General features: G+C 43.6%; 1 protein-coding gene across 4 annotated transcripts in view; it reads right to left on the bottom strand.

Moving 5' to 3' along the window:
* Nucleotides 1-7662: 7662 nt before the first annotated feature.
* The window catches only part of Kat6a (lysine acetyltransferase 6A), an 81174-nt gene continuing 68121 nt past the window's right edge, over nt 7663-20715 (bottom strand). For all 4 annotated transcript variants that reach the window (XM_039094586.2, XM_039094587.2, NM_001100570.3 and 1 more), the window contains 4 exon segments: nt 20421-20634; nt 17968-18567; nt 15177-15495; nt 7663-12963 (listed from right to left, as the gene is read on the bottom strand). In XM_039094586.2, coding sequence (XP_038950514.1) covers nt 10322-12963; nt 15177-15495; nt 17968-18567; nt 20421-20634 — 3775 coding nt within the window. In that variant the 3' untranslated portion in view covers nt 7663-10321.

The raw sequence follows: 20715 nt of genomic DNA on the forward strand, positions 1-20715 counted from the left end.
TGGGCAAGAGTAGACAGGCACCAGAAGATGAGAGATAATCCTATGGAGGAACACATCGCAGCCTCAGCCACTGGAGAGACGCCATTTGGGACAGCAAGGCCACGCTGCGCGCTCACTCCAACACTCACAATCTGAAGTACTGGCAGGACAAATGTTGCTGAGGATGTGGGACAGCAGGGGCAAAACCAGCTGAGAAGAGAGCTTGGCGGCCTCCTACCAGATTCCTACACATTTAACTTCTACAAAAGCAGTCAATACGATGTAAGGACACAGGAATACTTGAAGTTCACACATTCTCTTTAGTATAAAATGCATCCGTTTTCTCCCCTCCATATGGACTCAGAGAAGATCAAAAACGTATGTCCATAAACGCGTGCAAAGGCATTTTTATTGTATCGATAGCTGTAAACACTGGGAGGAAAAAGGACCCACCTACCTGCTCCGGGTGTGAATAGGTAAACTGTGAACATCCAGACGACGGAAGGCTATTCCCCCTAAAACGATTAGACTATCTAGCCATGAAAAGTCATGACTGGAGTTAGAAACATAGTACCTGAAAGAAATCCTCCTGAAAGGACCACATGAGATGACAAGTAGGTGACTTCCTAGAAAAACAAACAATCGAACGGTGGGATTAGTAAAAAGAACAGTGCGTGGCCGCTCGAGATTAGTGTGGAGAAGGAGTAGGCAGTGCAGAGGAGCTCGGAGGTGCTGAGACCATTCCGTATGATACAACACTGGATACATGTAATCCTGTATTTGTGAACCACACAGGACATAGACTCAGTGTGATGATGTGTGCTGGCCGTAGATTCATCAGTTACGGTGGGAGCTGTTAGACTAAGACAGGTTGCACATGTGTGGGGACGAAGAACGTTTAACTTGAGTTTAAATTCTATGAACCTTGAACTGCACCACTAAGATTGTTAAACAGACAAACGGACCGACCACTATGACTGTGGTGGGACATTTCATTACAGTTCTGTATTATTTTGCCTAGCATACTTTAGACGAATGTTAACGGAATTGTATGCGTTTAAATTTTCATATCCTTCTCACAAATTAAAACTTATGCCATTATCGAGTAGCATCTTTATCTTTTTTTTCTTTTATCTTTTTTTTTTCTTTTCTCTTTTTTTTTCGGAGCTGGGGACCGAACCCAGGGCCTTGCGCTTGCTAGGCAAGCGCTCTACCACTGAGCTAAATCCCCAACCCCAGCATCTTATCTTAATAATGCGTCTTTGCCATAAACCGCTTCGTCTCAGATTAACACAGCCATGTCAAATTCCCTTTGTCATCTTCTGATATAGTTTGGTTCCTCTTAACATTTTGGAGTTTTCTCAAGTTTTTATTGCCTTGTTTTCAAACAGCACCCAGTATTCTCATAGGGTTTCTTTCCCTAGTTACCTGTATCTTTTCAGTGGAGTCTCTAGCCCATTTACAAATAACTTAATTATTGATGTATTGCACCTATGCTTATTATGAATTTCTAACTACTTGGCTTGATCTCTTATGTTTTCTTGTTAAGGACTTAATACTTCTGTCTTATCATTTGATATCCCCATAACTTGGAAATTAGGTACTTGGTCTGCATTCATTATTTTACCTATTCCCCTAGAAACTTAGAACATGTATTTTTAACTTCTCAAGAGCTAAACTGAATCAGTATGATGTAGAAATACTTCAACTTCATTCATCTTCCACTAATATCTGAGATTATCATGTGTTACTCTTAAAACCTTACATTCAGTTCTCTTTCTGACACAGCTTAGGCCCATGTGCCCCGAGGGGGTGCTGTCCACAGCGGGTTAGGCTCTCCTAAGTCACAGGCACACCCACAGGCCAGTCCAATGGAGGCAACTTTTCAACTGAGACTCCTTCTTCCTTGGTGTGTCAATTTGACCACCAAGATTAGCTATCAGAGCATGTGTATATAACCATTTATTTCACACATACATTGTATTGCCATATACTGGTTTACAATTAGAAAAGTGAGGGCTGGCAAGATAGCTTAGTGAGTAACACACACACACACACACACACACACACACACACACACACAAAGAGAGAGAGACAGAGACAGAGACACAGAGAGACAGAGACAGACAAAGAGACAGAGACACAGAGAGACAGAGACAGACAGAGAGACAGAGACATAGACAGACAGAGAGACAGAGACAGAGACAGACACAGAGACAGGCGGAGAGAATAAATAAAATGTAATGGTAAAAATAAAAAAATTAAATTAAAAAAGTAGTAACAGTATTTTGGTTATACCAACAGATCCTAGGAGGAAAAAAAGTCAGAAGAAAATTGCTGAAATCCAGTGTTCGTTCATAATATAAACTCCCAGGAAGCTGAGAACCAGATGGGTTCTTTCACACAGCAGAGCCAGCCCTGTCCCCACCTCTTCAGTTCCACTGGGTCTAACCCAGTTATGCCACAAAAGATAAGATTCAGAGATTCTGCACAGAAGTCAACAAAAAAGTAGTGATAAAAATTAAAGATATCTTAAAGGCAAACATGGTCAATGAGTGGAAGAATCGATACTGTTACAATGCTATCAAATTGATTGTTAGGATAAATGTAAGCACAATTAAAATGTCAATAGGCTTGTTTAGCAGTCTGAAAAGCTAATTATAAAAGGATGTGTGTATGCGTGGAAAGCCTAGAAGAATCTATCACACTGAAGGAAAATAGGAGGTTCTGTTTGATGTAATATGAAGATTTATTTAAGAGCTACAGTTAAGGGGTTGGGGATTTAGCTCAGTGGTAGAGCGCTTGCCTAGGAAGCGCAAGGCCCTGGGTTCGGTCCCCAGCTCCGAAAAAAAGAACCAAAAAAAAAAAGAGCTACAGTTAAGACAAGACCCACATACAGATCAATAACAGACTAAATATTCCGGGAATTGATTAAGGTGCATATAGACATGTTTTGCAGTGAAAAATGAGTTAAGTGTTGTGAGAATTGTGTGTATTCCTGGGAAAAGTCAAACTGGACACTAGTCATACAGCATGAGCAGGATCATGTGTTAAAGATCTAACTATGCAAACCAAACAATGGTACTGTTAAAAAATGATAAATAGGGGCTGGAGAGATGACTCAGTGGTTAAGAACATTGACTGCTCTTCTTGAGGTCCTGAGTTCAAATCCCAGCAACCACATGGTGGCTCACAGCCATCTGTAATGAGATCCGATGCCCTCTTCTGGTGTGTCTGAAGATGGCAATAGTGTACTTATATACAATAAATAAATCTTTAAAAAATGATAAATATAAGATAATCTTAGAGTAGGGAAAGTCTGCCAGAGCGAGTATGGATCGTGAGTTAAGACTGGAACATTTTAGGCCAGTCAAATGGCAGCTCTCCACCAGCTGGCTTCCCTTCAGGTGATTGTCTTCCTTGCACACCAGGAGCCTCTGGTGGGCACACTCAGTGTTGTGCTCTGTGAGCTAAGCAGGTCTCTCCCACTTCTGAATTTGTGCAGCCCGGATGACTAATAATAAGATGAGGGGTGTCTCCCAGGTGTGCTGGGACCTCCAGAAGCAAACCCAGCCCTGAGAGCATTCAAAGCTAGCACTAGACACTCTCCGCTGTAGCTGTCAAGAACTTCCTTGGAGTTTGAAGCTTTTGGAGATATGCCTGCAATGTCTATGAATGTGCAGCAGGGGACCCATGTGGGAGAAAACAGAGCAGCATCATTTGTAACAAGCTAACTGGAAACTACCTAAATATTGGTTAACTTTAGAATATATACATTTTTGTGTGGTCATGTGATAAAATACTGCACAAGGAGAGCAGTGAGCTACAGAGGCATCAAGTATCTTAAATCTCTCACGAGTTGAGGGATGCCACATGCAAAATGTATATAATATTTCTATAAAGTTAAAAAACAGCACAGTAAAACTATGGTAATTGAGACTGCACAAGATCGTGAAGTCGTGCACGTGTACCTGTGTGTAGGGCAATTTCCTTTGATTGGTAGGGAAGGCTACGATGAAAATCGGGTCTTCCAGGTCAAGGTGCAGAACTACTGGACTGCTCTTGTTTGAAAACCTACTTTATTTTCACAGATAGCTTATACATGGCTATACCTGGCTTGCACTCACCTATATGTACTCTATTTGCAACTGAAAAGGCTGAGTTGAGAAAGACATGGGAGCAGGCAGTGCTGGAGAGATGGCTCACATGTTAAGAGCAAGCTGTCTGCTCCTCAAGAGGACTCAGGTTTGACTCCTAGCACCCACCCACAGGGTGGCTCACAACTATCTGTAACTCCAATTCCAGAGGATCCCACACCTTCTTCTGGCCTTCACAGGCGCTGCCTGCATGCAACATGCAGGCACATGCGCAGGGAAAACACCACACGCATAAAATAAAGGATAAAAAAATGTTAAGAGGGGCTTGGCATGGTGGCACATGCGTTTAATCCCAGCAGCCAGGACACAGGCAGGATGGTCTCTGAGAGTTCTAGGCCTACTTGGTATGCATAGAGATTTCCAGGACTGCCGGAGCTACATAGGGAGACCCTGTCTCGATCAAAACAAACCAAACGAATTTTAAAAGGACATATAGGAACAAAATCCCTCTTAATAATACTGTTTAAAATGAGTCTTCCCAATGAAGAGCCACTCCACACATTTAAGAGATGACCAAAGAAAAGTGCTTTAATTTAGGGCCTGTCCGGCTCTGACTTAGGCTTGAAGAGGAGCTGGCCTCAAATAGATTTACTAACTCATACACCTGAGGCTTATGCACTGCACATACGCGGACTCCCTTACATCTCTTTCAGGTCCTTGGTCCAGATCACACCTTAAACTTTCAAAGAGACTGCAAGTCTGGTCACTTCAGGCAGAGAGGTGATCTGTACAGCAAAGGCATCGCCAGGCTTAGTGCTGATGAAGATTAGTGCTGTTTTTGAGAGCTTGTTACATGGAGTCGGAATCATGCCTCTTCCTCGCCAGCACCAGGCTTGGCTTTTCTTTGTTAACAGATCACTGGAACAATTAGGACTCGTTTATGCACGGGGCAATGCCTTCATCTATTTAAAAAGCTCTTTGAGGCCAAACTAAATGTGAGAGGTGTTGGGTGGATGGCCTGTCTTCCAACATTAAGCAGCTGTCAATTTTTCAATGTGTATTAATAGAGATTCCGGATAAGTACACCACGCACTTCAGCTGGCTGCTGTGTACATCCTAAGAGCAGGCAGATAAGCATATCAAACTAAAGGTGGCTGACACAGAGTATAAATGCAGCACGGGGACTGTCTACTTAGCATAGCTCACGTTAGTGCTTTTTTCATTGAAATACCAAGAATGTAACTCACTCAGAATGTGTGTTCATACTGGCCACAGGGAAACAATCCACTGTGACTACTCCTGTTTTGCATCGTAAAATCTCTCAAGTGAAAGCCCATCCTACCTCTGGTCATTTCCTGTTTCGGGTATAAAATCAAGTCGACACCTTTCTGAAGTTTTATGTAGTCCGAACTCCAGTGCTCAGACTCTTTATGAAGACAGTGAGGAATTTCCATTAAGTCTCGATTTGTACCTCTGGAAAAAGAAACTACAAACCTCCATCCGTTGGTCTGTGCTGCATTATGTAACTATACCGTCTTACATAAGGCTGACCCTAAATGAAAGGCATAACAAGTGGGGTGGGTTTCCTCGAGGGATGTCTGCTTCTAACTGGGTGAGTGCGCTCATACATTCTACTCGTTTGCCAACATGAACACTCCAGTCTCCCCTTTACCAACCTGTTTCAGGAGTCCCTGAGGCCCACTGCTCTCCCAATTCAAGTCCTACATGCTCGGTTCTGCCTTGTTTTCTTTGTATGGACTATTTCTTCAAATAGTCATCACCAATGACCCACACCTTGCATATCACTAAGATTAGAAGGAATATGAAAAAAAGCAACTGATTCGACTAAACTGTACTTAGGGGTTATCTAAAATAGCTTACATTTAATGGGCTACACTGTCAGCCTCACAAAACTTTAGGTCTCAGAGAAAACAGACAATTGTCACCATGCAACAAAGGAAGTGGGAACCTACTGGGCTACTCTAATGATTGATCACGTGATGGCTCTACAGTTGGCGGGCAGGACCCTCAGCAGTATTAATTCAGTGCATTAGCACTTTCTTCCACATCTGCCATCTGGAGCACCTCTCTATAGAGACCGCTAGTAACTTGGCTATAAATAGACCCATTTAAAAACATACCTAAATGCAAGATAGAGGTGTCAAGAATGCTTATACCTTCTGGTTTCATCATCTCCTTTGCGGGAAAATCAGAATTACTTTATGGTGAATTAACTGAAAGCCAGTACTTTACAGGAGCAAAGGCAAGCAACACGTTTCGACACCCACAAAAAAGGATGCAGTGTGGTGACAGACTGCAAATCAGTGAAGGCGAGGAAGGGATCCAACCACCCGGAGATGCCAGAGGCACCCTGTGTAATTTCCACAGCATGGGGCTCAGACGCAGTGTCTCCTTCAATGCATGTGCACTTCCTTAATTGCTAACTTCATGTGCCAGGCCATGTAAATCATGATGGCCACTCAAACCCATCCCTACCTCATCCCTCTACCCCAGGAAAGACCAATTTCCTATAGTTAAGTCTCATTTTTTGGACTGTTTTATATCCAAAACCCTAAGTGATGAAGGGAAGTGCAGTGACTCCAGTGCAGTCGCACACACACACACACACACACACACACACACACACACACATGCACACGGAAACACACACACACATACACACCACACACACACATACACCACACACAGAGACACAGACACACACACACACCACACACAGAGACACAGACAGACAGACAGACACACACACACACACACACACACACACACACACAGGGGTGGTGGGGGACAAAAGAGGAAATAGTTTTAAGTCCTGAGTGTATTCTGTGGTTCCCCAGATTCTATCCACACAAAATCATGCATTCCAACATGACACAAAAGTAGATACTGTTTATGGCGACACGGGGTTGTGACGAGATGGGAGGGGTGAGGAAGGGGAGTGAGGTGAGTGTACAGTGTATGCTTGTAAGAAAGTTCACAAAGAATGCTAAAGTAGCAGGAGTGTGCTGGGGTGGAGCAGACCTGGTCCTTGAGATAAATCCACCATAAACACAGAAAGCACCTGAATTACACATCTGGCACTTTCTGAAATGAATCTTTTTAAGATAAACATCAAATCATAAATAGAAAATATTATGCAATTATAAAATAACAATTTATACAAAACTACAGTTATCCCAACGTGGTCTCCCTTTGTGTGTAAGTACATTACAACCCCTTTAGGTTTTCAAATGGATTCCTCCAGAAAATTCAAGTTACTGTATTTTCTTTGGAAAGGGGGGAAATGAAAACCCAACACCCCCTTTGATCCCAGAACTCTCAAGGCAGGAGAAGGTGGATCTGCTCAAAGCCACCCTGGTCTGCGGCAAATTCTAGGCCAGTGAGGCCTACACAGTGAGATCCTGCCTACAGACAATCACCAGCCCAGTTTGTGTTGTATTTAATCATTCACATAAATGGACACCATAATGAGTATGAAAAAGGTTAACACACAGTCTCCGTGTGGAACAAGAATCCTGGAGAGTCTGAAACATTTGAGAGAAAAATTCCACATGCAAGACAGACATCCAAAATGGCTCAACATAATTTATTTTTTTATGTTAAAATGTACAGAGTTCTTTTGAAAGTACTTGCTAGAAAGGGGGAAAAGATATTACATACAAGGAGAGGAGGGGAGGCTACCTGGCCAGGAGCGCATGACATGGAGAAATACAAAGGCGTCTAGACACCCCTCCCCTCAGCTTACAAGTCACCAGGAACAAAGTACAAAGAGGTTACAAAACAGGAAAAGCAAATATAAACAGACAGGAATAGACTTAGTTTGTACATGCGGCTTTTAGAGGCATCTGGAGCTCTATTCGCACACTCTAGAGATCTCTTTAAAGAGAATTTTTATCTTTCTTAAAATAGTTTTTAATATTCTACAACAAAGATAAAAAATCTTAAAGATGGAATGAAATGAAAAAGCTCTTATTTTAAAAGGCATCAAAGTCACTAACAAGTGAGTTTTAAATTTCTTTTTTTTAGAAGATTACCCAAGTTATCTTGCTAAAAATACATTTTTTTTAAAACAGAAGTGAAAAAATGACAGGTACCAATATTACCGTGTTGGATAATTTTCTTTTATAATATAGAAAAGAATGTATTTTTTTTCTACAATAGTTCTACAGTCACAAAGAGGCCTGCGGAAAGGGAGCTGCCTGACTGAATTTAAAAACATAACGAAACAAAGAAACCCAAACGCAACTGCAAACCAACGGAAAGTGAATTCACGGCCCTCATTTCAACAGCTTCTCCTTCTGCCTTGACCCACCCTCCACCCACACAGACCTCCCTTCCCTCCCTCCCATCCCTGCCCATCCCATCCAGGAAGCAATGACATAGCTGAAGATGTGGGAGAGGGCAGCCGGTGCACATTCTACAGAGATGACGGGGAACCGGAACAGTATATACAGAGAAACTGGGTGCTACGCAGCCTTGCACATGCTCAGAGTTGATAGCAGTACAGTGTGAAGTTCTGCTTTTCTATCTAACACACTTAATTGAGAAAGCCAATTAAGGTCTATAAAAAAGCCCAACAAACCTGTGCATTTGAAAAAATGTAATGCCTAATTAGTACTTTAAAAATGTATCTATATAAAATGTACAAATAGAGGAGAGGCTCTATGCTTACAGGTGTCTTTTAAGCACTGTGGCCTCCTTTTGGATATTTGACTGCACATACCGAGTGGTATAATAGTTTCCATCTTCTAATGATGGAAGATATAATATATATATAATTATAATTATATATATAGTTTTTTTTTCTTTTTACCTATCCCTGGAGCAAGTAGGAAGAGAACGGGCAAACTAGTGAGACAACATGTGAGCCTCCTGAAGCCCTACTGCCAGCTGTGCCCTACTATGCTGGTGGTGGGTCTCTCCTTGCTCATCCTCACAGGAGAGGGGCTAGTGCACACTGGTTCTTGGGGATGAATTCAGGATCTCAAGACAACATGACAACGAGAGGTATGCGTCATTTATGCAGCTACGGAAGTCACACCATCGTCTCCCTTGGGACTCCTTCTGCACCAGGTGTTTTCTAAGTCGCTGGTACTACAGTCATTCATGGAAACTATGGGTAAGATACGACAGGCAAATCACAGGGGCTCGCTCTGAGGTTACCAGCGTCAATGGTGCAAGCACAAGACCCTTAGTCCACATTTCCAAGTACATACTAAAGAGGTGAGTGGAGTGTGTGTGTTATGGCTGATTCACCAGGTGGTAAAAACCAAGAGGTTCATGTCGTCCCCTTTCTGATTGTTAGCTGACCATCTGTGTCCTCCAAAGGCTGGAGGAGGATTGCAAACAGCTTTCCTCTGAGATTCTGCTGTTAAGTGAGACTTACAGTATTTTTGTGTCTCTGAGTGCTGAGTGGGATTAAAAAAAAAAAAAAACAAGAATTATATTACACTTGATTAAGAAAAAACAATTTTAATGAAGTCTACCTAGAAACATTCTTGGGGAAAGGTTTCCAGAGGGTGTGTGTGTGTGTGTGTGTGTGTGTGTGTGTGTGTGTGTGTGTGTGTGTGTGTGTGTGTGTAGGGAGGAGGGGAGGGAATTTTACAAGGAGAAGCTTTGCCTGCTTCACTTTATTAATAATAATAACAACAACATTAAGTTTAAGGAGCTTGGGTTGTTCTCCATGTTCCCATCCCAGTTCCCCTAAGTGCCTCCTGCTGGAATGAAGTGGGAAATGAAGGGAGGGAGGGTTTGGAGGAAAAGGGTCTGGTTGACTCTTGAGATGTATATATAACATTTAAAAATGACAAAACTGGGAGCTGCAGACAGTGAGGGGAAACATACATAAAATAAAAATAAATTCACGTTTACATCAATTCTGTCCATGTGGTATATAAAGAAAGTAAGGCTCCTTTTAATTATGAAAAGATTTTGTGCATGTTTCCCCTACCCAAATCCATCTTTAGATGAGTTCTACTGTAAAATGTTCAAGATTGTGAAGAAAACAAAAACCGAAAACAAAATCGAACCCCCAAAAAGAGATCAGGTTTTCTAAAAACAAAACAAAAACAGTAATAATAATAATAATAAACCAAAGAAAAACTGCTCTAAGTCTACAGTAATATTTTAACTGGAAAAAAGGTCCATTTGTTTCTCTGGTTTGTCAGTATAAAAAGTTCCTTTATTTATATATATTTAAGCTTTTAACTGCAAGTTCACCTCGCTCATCTTCTCATGTAAGGTCCATTAAGTGACTGCTTGGGGACGCCGGCAGCATTCATGTAGCTGTGATGGGAGGGGCCAGTGTACATCATGTTTCCATGAGGGTTTGGCTGCATAGGCTGCTGGGTATAGGCCTGGCTCCCCATCATTCCCATCTGCATCTGCATAGGATACTGTGCTGTCTGGTTCATGTAGGCAGGGTTACTATGGTAACTGCTGTTCATCATGGGCTGTGTCATTCGATAGCTGTTCATGGCATTCAAGGTGTTCATATTCATGGAATTGACATTATAGGCTGGAGTGGGCATTAAGTTAACCCCCATGTTCATGCCACGCTGAACGGCCAGTGCACGAGGGCCAGCCTGCATGGCAACTGCTGGGGGGCTGCGGCCATAGAGCTGCTGTTGGTGTGCAGTTGCAGAGGGTAAAGGTGCAGACTTGGAACGGATAGAAATGTGCCCCTTGACTGGCATCTGCCCCTGCAACCTCTGCGTGTGAGGGATCCCAATGTTGGTGGCAGACATGTTGCACTGCAGCAGAGGTGACGTGAGGTTCATAGTAGTAGGTGCCAAGTTTGGGGGTGGCGTCATGGTGGCTTGTGCTTGAGGGGTCCCGGCTAAGGGATGAGATGGAGCTAGCTGAGCCAGTCCCGTATTAGACAGAGAAACACTGGTTGCATAGGAAGTCACGGCCGGAGAATGACTGTAAGGCATGGCATGAGGGTCCATAATGGTGTTAGTCAGCTGCTGCAACTTGGCGAGACTGAAGGTGGCTGACGGTTGAGAGTAGCTGCCAGCGCCAAAATCCCCTGGAATCCTCTCGTAGATGCTGATGTTCCCAGTACCCCCGGACTCTGGTATCTCCATTATCATTGGCGCGGCAGTGAAGCTGTTGTTCATGCTACACTGCGACAGAGGGGGCTGCTGCTGGGGTGGAGGTGGAGGCTGGGGCTGCTGCTGCGGTGGAGGGGGCGGCTGCTGCTGCGGCTGTGGTGGGGGAGGCTGTGGGGCTGCCTGCTGCTGCGGCTGCGGCTGCGGCTGCTGTGGTGGCGGCGGGGGTGGTGGTGGTGGCGGCGGCTGCTGGTTACTGGGAGGCCTTTCCACCACACAGGTCTGAGGCGACTTGATGTTGCAGTTGGTAGCTGGTTGGACGCTGTTTTGCTGCAGCATGCTACAGCTGTTGCCCATGCTTGCCATTTGCTGAGTGACAACACAACTGTTCTGGGTGAGGCTGCTTGAAGATGACAGGCCACCGTAGGAGCAGCTGCTCTGAGAGGAGTTATTCCCACAAATACTGCTGCCCATGGTAGAGTCATAGCTGCTTGGGTTCTCATAGTTCTCTGTGGTGCTCTCGATGCTGCCCAGGTCACTGAAGCCACTGTCTACCACCTGCTGAGAGTGGTCTGATACGGAAGGCACATCCATCATGGGGCTGGTCTCCATGTTCTGCATAGAGGGTGCGGACAGGGATCCTTGCTCTGGGCTGATCTGTGTGTAGCCACTCTCCAGGGCAGGCATGCTGGGGCTGCTGACGGAGCGGACTGACTGGCTAGGATGAGACGGAATGGAGGATATTGGGCTATTATGCTCTGAGGCATGGCAGTCTTCAACCATTGACATCTGAGGGTCCTCGTCAGTGTGGGTGTAACTCTGTAGAGTCTGGCAAGCCGCCAGAGTTTCCTCACAGTCCTGGTAGGCTCCTTCATGCTCACTGCTTTCTTCTTGAGTCAAAGACTGCACTGCCTGTACAGTTTCCAGATCCAGTTCACTGTGTGGGATCTCTTCCTCCTCTTTTAGCTCAATTAATTCTTCCTTAGTGTTTGAGTCCTCCTCATGGTCCTCCTCAGAGCCTGGCATGGTCTCTGATCCCACAGAAGCCTCATGGGAAGGCTGTTCCTCTTCAGAATCCGCTTCAGTTTCATCTTTATCCTTCGCGTTCTCCCTGCTGTCCTGTATGCTTGCATCTAAAAAAGACTCCTGGGTGCCGGGCTCCTCTGTGCCGTCTTCTCTAGCCGGCTGCCCCTCTGGCTCTTTTGTCTTCAGTGAATCCAGGTGGCCGTCGTCCTCATCGTCAGCATCATGGTCTTCATTCTGGTTTGCCTCTGCAGTCACCTCGTCCTCTTCCTCTTGCTCCTGTTCTTCCAGCTCTTGAGGCTCTTCCTCTGATTGCCTCGGATCGTCCAACGGCTTCTCCTCTTCCTCTTCTGCCTCAGGTTCTTTCGGGTCTGCATCAGGGCTATTGCTGCTGTCCAATGGGGACATGGCTCTAATGTCACTGCTGGCTGCATCCTCTTCCTCCTCAGCCTCTTCGTCTGCTTCTGTATGCATTTCCTCCTTCCTTTCTTCCACCAGGCCCTCCTTCACCTCAACAAGTTCTTCACTCTCTTGAGTTCTGGGTTTACGTCCTGGTTTAATGGGGACTATGGGCTCAACTATGCATTCCTGTGTAGAAACAGCTATGATGTCCTGATTCAATTTAAATCCTGGTTTCCGCCCAGGCCTTTTCTTCCAGTGGATAGGTTTTCGGCTCTTGCCTTTGGGCCATCCCTTTTTCTTTTTCATAGGTGTAGAGGTATCTGGCTCAAGTGAAGCACTGTTCACATCACATTTTCTCAAGAGAGATACTGGCTTTAGGACAGGAGTGTCTGTACAGAAAAGAGATAGTAAGATAGGTTACAAGACCTAGTATTTCTTTGAAACCAACATGTACAGTAGACGAATCTAAGAAATAAAACTAATTCATTAACGTTAAGTGACACAATGGACAGAAGAGCAATGAAATAATCCCGGGCAACCTGATCCTACCACCTCCTAGTTAAAGGTGGCTGAGATCAGCTCTAGGAAGATGCAAATAGTGAGTAGCAGGTGTGTCATTTCTACGTTACATCAGCTGCTTCTGTCTGCTTTTCTGTTACCTCTTTGGTTTGTTTTAGTTTCCACAAAATCATTACTTGAAGTGGGATCATAAGGCAATTCCTGTAGACCACAATTGAGCCATCCCTGTGAATAACGATTAGTCACTGTGTTTATATGGGAACGACTGCAAACACGCACTGACATGTAGTCCCAAACAAATGAGAAAAGGTCAGCGGGCCAGTCATGTTTAGAAGAAATAAATTCAACAGTGGCATTACTTTTTCTAAATTGTGGCAAAACATAAAATTTAATCATTTTAAAGTAGAGTTCAGTGGCATTAAATATATTCTCAATTACTATTAATTTTAGAAGGCTATGAACATTAAGGAAGGGAGAATTAAGTGGTTTATCTGGTATGAGTAAAAACTGCCATGGTCATAGGAGTTCACAGGTGGGATACCACTGAATCACCTACAGTGAGTCTGAATTTCCTACACATGCAGCAATCATCATCTGTTATAATAAAGCAAGGACTTTAACGATCGCTACATTAAACACACAACATACAGTAAGACTGACAGCAAGGAAACGGCACAAGGTATGGTGTGAATTAGCACCTAAGAGACTACAGCAAGTGAGTCACAAACTTGAGTCCAGCATGTGTTTCACATTGTAACTGTGCCATGCGCACTTACAATTCTTTAGTCTTCCACTGCCATGTGCATATTCACACAAGTGTACATGCACATACATATATATTCTCTCACACACAAGTATACATACACATAAATTCACACATACTCACATGCACACACATGTACACATACACATGCATGGACACACACAGGCACATATACACACCATAAAGATTTCATTTTTGGTTGGGGATTTAGCTCAGTGGTAGAGCGCTTGCCTGGCAAGCACAAGGCCCTGGGTTCGGTCCCCAGCTCCGAAAAAAAGAAAAAAGAAAAGAGAAAAAGAAAAAAAAAAAAGATTTCATTTTTGATTCTAGGGCCTGAACTCGGGGCCCATCACCATCAATCAAGCTCCATGTGCTGTGAGAAAACTCCAAGTTCTATCTACTAGGTTTGAAGCCAAGACTTTAAGGTAATAAAATAGAAAGCTCTAATAACAAGGCAAAGAGAAAACAAAATTAAAAGTACATGCAACACTGAGCAACAAGATTTCTTCAACATCGCCTGTGAAAATGCAGGGCTGGCTGAGGCACTCAGGGCAAACACAATGGAGTGTAGACAACACAGCGCCTCACCAAACCTATCTTCTCCTATCTCGGCTCACATGAGCCTCGGTCTCCTGCCGTACATCTGAATGTGTGTAAAGAGAGGTCTACTTTAAAAGTCAATGACTGGACGTTAGCCATGCCATCTACCTTAGCTGACTTTGTCATCAGTGCCACTTACTGGTTACTGGGTTGTGTACACCTATAACCCCAGAACCAAACAGGCTGAGGCAGGCCAGACCTCTGTAAAGTGAGCCTTAAGTAACAAAACAAGATAAACACAAACATCAAAAGGGACCCGATTACTGACTGAGTGGGCTACGTCAGCGGCATGATTGAGAAAGGCCCTGAACGGAACACAGACGTTCCCACAGGCGTTCAGATGGCCACTCCTCATGACTCAGTGAGCAGAGCTGGCTGAGCACCAATCTCAAGCACCCAGTGTGCAGCCATGAGCAGAGCAGACTGACATCAGTTACCCCAACATCCTTCAACTGAGGACTCAGATGAAACTTAGAGGTAAAAAGGAAAAATTTCCAATAATTAAGATTTCCTGAAAAAGCATGAACAGATCAGGTTAAAGAAGAAACTTTAAATGCAAAAATAAATATGGCTATACTCCATGCAATTTGCAGAGGTTGCCAGCCCTCGCCCGTCCCGTCTTAGTCGTGTTCATTTCCAAGCCTTTGTGGAAGGGTTTGTAGCTACTGTATTTTCAAAGGCAGGCAGAAACCCCTACAGCAAACAGCCCTGCGAACATACCATCTGCATCGTCTGACTCCTCCTCTTCTTCCTCCTCATCTTTAGACGCCGTCCTCTTGGAGGAAGCCTGACACCTAAGGATGTCCTGTGAGGACAAGCAATGAAAGTACCCTCTGGGGAAGAGCTCATTTTCATCCTCCTCCTCCTCCTCCTCCTCAATCTCGAATGTAGGTTCCAGTCTTGGCATTGGTCTCTCAGAGTCAGAGTCTTCAAAAGGCTCATCTAACACCTCAGTGGTCTCAGAGATCGTTTCTGTGACGACACTGCTATTGTGGTGTTTCCGCTTGCGGACTCTCCTTCTTCGGTGAAGAATTGGTTTCTATTTAGTAAAGAAAGCAAATATTTTATTTATAGTAATTAATTTTTACTTTCCTGCTATGACATAAACTTTAAAACTTTGCAGAATTGGCATATTTAAAATGGAGATGCAATCTGCCAAAAGAAATCTTGGTAAAGACAGAGATTAAGAACACAGAGCTGTAGGTCAGTAAGATGGCTCCACGGGTAAAGCTTGCTGTGCACACTGGGTAACCTGACAACCCCCACGTAGACGTGAGGGAACTAAATCCTTAGGACTGCCCTCTGACCTCTACACACCTACCAAGCACAAGCCCACCAACACCTGTACACGCACATGTGCTCCTACACACACGGGAAGGAAAGGGACAACACAACCTCACAGATGTCCGTGCTCAGTCCAGCTTTATGATAGGAAAAGCAGATGCTGTTACTCATCTTCTCAGTTCAGCTACATTGTACACTTTAAAGAGCCACCTGCCTCAATGCTGTTCAACAGCAAAAGGAACAGAAACATTACATCTTATCCATCACCATGCACTGAGATCAATAAATCCACACGCCATTTGGGGAAACAGTTACAGCAGAGAACAGAAGTGCAGAGCTGAGATGCAATCACTTGACACAGAAGAACAGCAGCAGCAGCGCTGTCTGGAACTTGGCGCACTCAGCACAGGAGGCCGACCTAATAGCTTACACGACCCAGTGATGTCACCCAGTCACAGAGGCAACAGCCCAGGAACGATGACTGAATCACATCCTTGTACAGAGGCTACAAAGGTCATACATCTAGGCACAGCTCTAAAATAATCCCAAGTTTCTCTTAAGTAAATTTCAAGAATGTCTAAGAACTTTGCAGACAACTTCACTGGCTGTTAACAATATTTGTGTGTGTGTGTGTGTGTATGTGTGTGTGTGTGTGTATGTGTGTGTTTGTTTTGTTTTGTTTTTTACAAATTTTCTTATTTATTTATAATTACTTTTTAAAATTTAAATATGTGTTTTATATATATGGGTACTTTGCGTGTACATCTGCAAGCTAGAAAGTGGAATCAGACAGTTGTGAGCTGCCGTGTGGATGCTGGGGATGGTTTTCAGGGCCTTCGGAAAAGCAGTGAGTACCCTTAACCACTGAGCCGTCTCTCTAGCACCCAATACTCCTGTTTTATACACAAGAAACTTGCATATTTGTTTTACCACATAAATTGGAAAAATAAACCCTAGAATGGCAAAGTACATTCTTTATCATCATGTAATCAACAGGAGAGTTAATCTGTTTAGTTTTTCTCTACTTCAAAATCTACTGAGAATTTTCAAGTTAGATTAGAAATAGCACTGCTCCTTAGAGAAGGGCTGATTCTGCAGCAGAGGCAAGAAACAGCCAAGAGAAATGCGTAAGATCTTGTAGTACCGGAAAGCAGGGAAACAAAAGAAACTCCCCATGGCAATGACACTGTGACTATAAGCAGGGGCAACACTAAGAAACCTCCAATTGGGCAGAGCTGGGCAGGAAGAGCTAAGCCACAAGTTTAAAACAGTGTTACAAACTCAAGCACCAGGTCCCTACTGAGGGAGAAGGCAGAAGGAACACATCAGATCTATGCAGATGCTCTGCCCTACTGAGTAGCCACACATATCTTTAAGTATGATTTGCATGCGGTGCCTTTCCTCTTCTACAATATGGAAAGGGAAACAAAGTAACAGTGGCAGAGGAACCCAAGAGGGTCAAGGCCGACAACACAGTACAGTATTTAACTGATTCACACGTACTATATAATACCACCCACTAGATGATGTGGTAAGTGCTTCCCTGCCTTTGTCCTACTCTCAAATACATTACCTCATTCTAGCTAATGAGGGATACAAACTACTTGACCTCACAACCTTCAAGGTCAGACCAAAGACAATCAAAGTCTGCAGAAGAGAACAACTAACTGTAACTTAGAGAGCTGGATGGGATCCTGAGCAGACAAACGCCAGTGAGGGAAACTAGAATCTGAATAAAGTACGGTCTCTACTAAAAATGTCTATGTTGAGCTGGGTGACACGTGTGCCTAATACAGGCACTGAGTCTGGAGCTTACGGGAACTTTCTGGGTTGTCTTTACCATAATGGTGTAAATCTAAAAACATTCTTAAAGGTCTTCCTTCGAACGTCCCTGCACTTTTTAAAAGCCCTGCTACAGAAAGGAATGGCCTCATGACCCTGGGTGAGAAAGCTGCCTCTCATGGCTAGAGTATGGCAGCCCGAATTCTGACCGGCCCGGACAATGCAGAACACAGCTTGGGACATGTCTGGCAAAGCGTGGTCAGTGCCACCATCCAGGAGCTTCCCTTCCTGAGGCTGTGGTTACCTGCTCTCAAGCGTCTACAGTTTCAGGTTTGTTTGTAAGACAGCACAGAGCCGTGGTGTTCTGCTGCAGACCTGCAGGGCAGAACAAACCCACATAACAAGTTAGCTATGGGAAGACAGGACACAAAGCTGCGTGCGTCACCTTTCTTTTCAGCGTGGGCTTTGTGAGCACTGGTGGCGAGTTTGACCGAGGACTTTCTGGCTCCTCCTCTTCCTCACTACTTTCGCTGAAGCCCCTAAAGACAGCCCTGTCACCATCGGTGTAGCAGCACGGAAGTCTGTCATTCCCTTCTGGCAATCGGCACTTCAGGGTCTCAGGGCTTTTCTTCAGCTGTCCTCGCCACAAATCCGCGCTCTCACTGAACCTGCCCTTGGGGATGTCTGGGTTCCCGTCTGCTTGTGCCTGAGGGGCTGCTGGCTGCTCTCCCACCTCAGTGTAACGCTCTCGGGAGGCTGCTGACTTCTCCTCGCATTCTCCATATTGCTCCTGAGAAGTGGATAACGTCTCACCCACAAGCATCTTAGAATCTTTATCACCAAAACGTTCCTGTGTCTTTCTGTTCTTCCTCCCACAGCGGCCCCTCCGAGGTGGCTGGCTATTTGCAGGAAGACTGTCCCGGACAAGGGCCTGTTTGCTCAGACGTGAAGAGCTGGCTAGTTCCTTGACTTCTGGTTTCTTTTCACTTTCTATTAAAGAGGAAGAATCCTGATCTTTGTTCTCCCGAGACACAGACTTTCCCACCTAATTAAGGAAAACCAAGCAAACAAAAACAACACTGATTTTCCAGCCTGTTTGGTTAAGATAAGAAAACAGAACTTTTGAAAGAAAATTAAGTATTTAGTAGTTATCATGACTACTTTCTCCTTTTTGGCCACTTAAAAATATATTTATACGTGATATTAGTTTAATTCTCACAACAATACAATGAAATATTATGATGCTATTCTGTAAATGAGGTAACCAGAGCCCCAAATCCAGAACTGACTCTATCTTGTGCTCATAACCACTATGAAATGTAGCCTTTGATATCAAAGTAAGTGTCTGTGGTTTTATGGATGGCAGATGAGATTATAAATTGAAAAACAAGGAAGAACAGACTATAACGGTTCTCAACCTTCCTAATGCTGCAACCCTTAATACAGTTCCTCATGTTGTGGTGACCCCAACCATAAATTGTTTTGACTGCTACTTCATAACTGTGACTGCTACCGTTATGAACCATAATGTAAACATCTGTGTTTTCTTTTTTTTTTTTTTTTTTTTGTTCTTTTTTTTTTTTTTTTCGGAGCTGGGGACCGAACCCAGGGCCTTGTGCTCTACCACTGAGCTAAATCCCCAGCCCCAACATCTGTGTTTTCTGATGGCCTTAGAAGACCCCTCTGAAAGAGTCGTGACTACAGGTTGAAAACTGCTGGGCCATAGGAACATATGCCAGAAGAAGTAGGCATTCAAGAAATATGGGAAATTTTAAAATGTTTTTGAATATTTAAATTAAAATATAATAAAGTAGGTGATTTTCCCCCTCTCAACTATCAGAGAAGGACATAAAGAATGAAAGTAGCACTTTAAAAAATGTCAAAGGAGAGCTCAAACAAGTTATGCATCACCTGAAGAAAAATAGTGGAAATCATGATACAGTGTGAGACAGCCATCACTAACGACACTTTGAAGGCATCTAACTATGCATTCAGTAAGATTTCCAGTGTTCCAGTGCAAAGAGATGTATGTTATAATAGCTCTTTAATGCTCTATATTAAGGAAAATGCACTTTAACATTCATTTTAACAGCTGTCATATAGAAACGCAATTCAGACTTTTTAATTACTATATACTTAACATGTAGCTCTTGCTGGTAAATATTAATTGCAATTAATACACTATCAGAAATCTAATAGTTTCCTAATGGTCGAAACCTTAAAGTACAAATGTAAATAAAAGCAACATTCCTGGAATTTCTATCATTAAAATAAACTCTGAAATTCTAGTGTGAGTATGTATGTGTACATGTCTGTATATGTGCAAGTCTGTACAAATACGCACACATATATGTGTGCATGTGCAAAAGGAGAGAAGACAACTGTGGGTATCCATCCTTTCTAAGGAACGCCATCTTCCTTTTTATGTAAATAAGTGGATGTGTGTGCACCACATGCTTGCAATGTCTGAAGAGTCCAGAAGAGGGTGCTGAAGCCCTTAGACTGAAGGTACAGATAGCTGAGTGCTGTTATGAGTACCATGGGAATTGAACCTGGGTCCTCTACAAAAGCAGAAAATGCTCTAGATCACTGAGACATCTCTCCTGCCCCTCTAACTTATTCTGACAGACAGGGTCTCTCTGTAATTTGAGACTCCCCAAGGCTGGCCAGTTAGCTTCAGGGTTTCCCTCATCTCCACATACCCAGCACTGGAATTACAAGTGTGGGACACTGTGTCCAGCTTCCTAAAATGAGCTCCAAGGATAAAACAAGGTATTCTAGTTTAAATATTTTCAACAACTAAGCCTGTATCTCCCTGTCCTCTAGTAAAGATATTTTGTTGGCAAGAGATCATAATATATTTACAAATATTCATAAAAGCCATAAAGACTAGCATACCCTTTCCCTGGTCTCTAACTCTCTTTCTTGGCCTTGGGGCTCTTCTTTCTCTCCGTCATCAGCCTCCTCATCCTCCTCCTCTGAGACGACAGAGTTGGAGACTATGACTGGAGTCCAGCGTAAGCATTCTGGATCTACATCGACAGGTCGAAGATTCAGCTGGAGCTTCGCCATGTGATCCTGGATAAGTTTTTCCCGGCGGATAATCACAAATCTACAACCAGAGAAAAGTTTATAGCAATCAACGATGTACAAGAGACACAATGATGAACAGGGAGACACAACCCAAAGAACC

The sequence above is a fragment of the Rattus norvegicus genome, chromosome 16 (genome assembly GCF_036323735.1).
Source record: "Rattus norvegicus strain BN/NHsdMcwi chromosome 16, GRCr8, whole genome shotgun sequence".
In the NCBI taxonomy this organism is placed as follows: domain Eukaryota; kingdom Metazoa; phylum Chordata; class Mammalia; order Rodentia; family Muridae; genus Rattus; species Rattus norvegicus.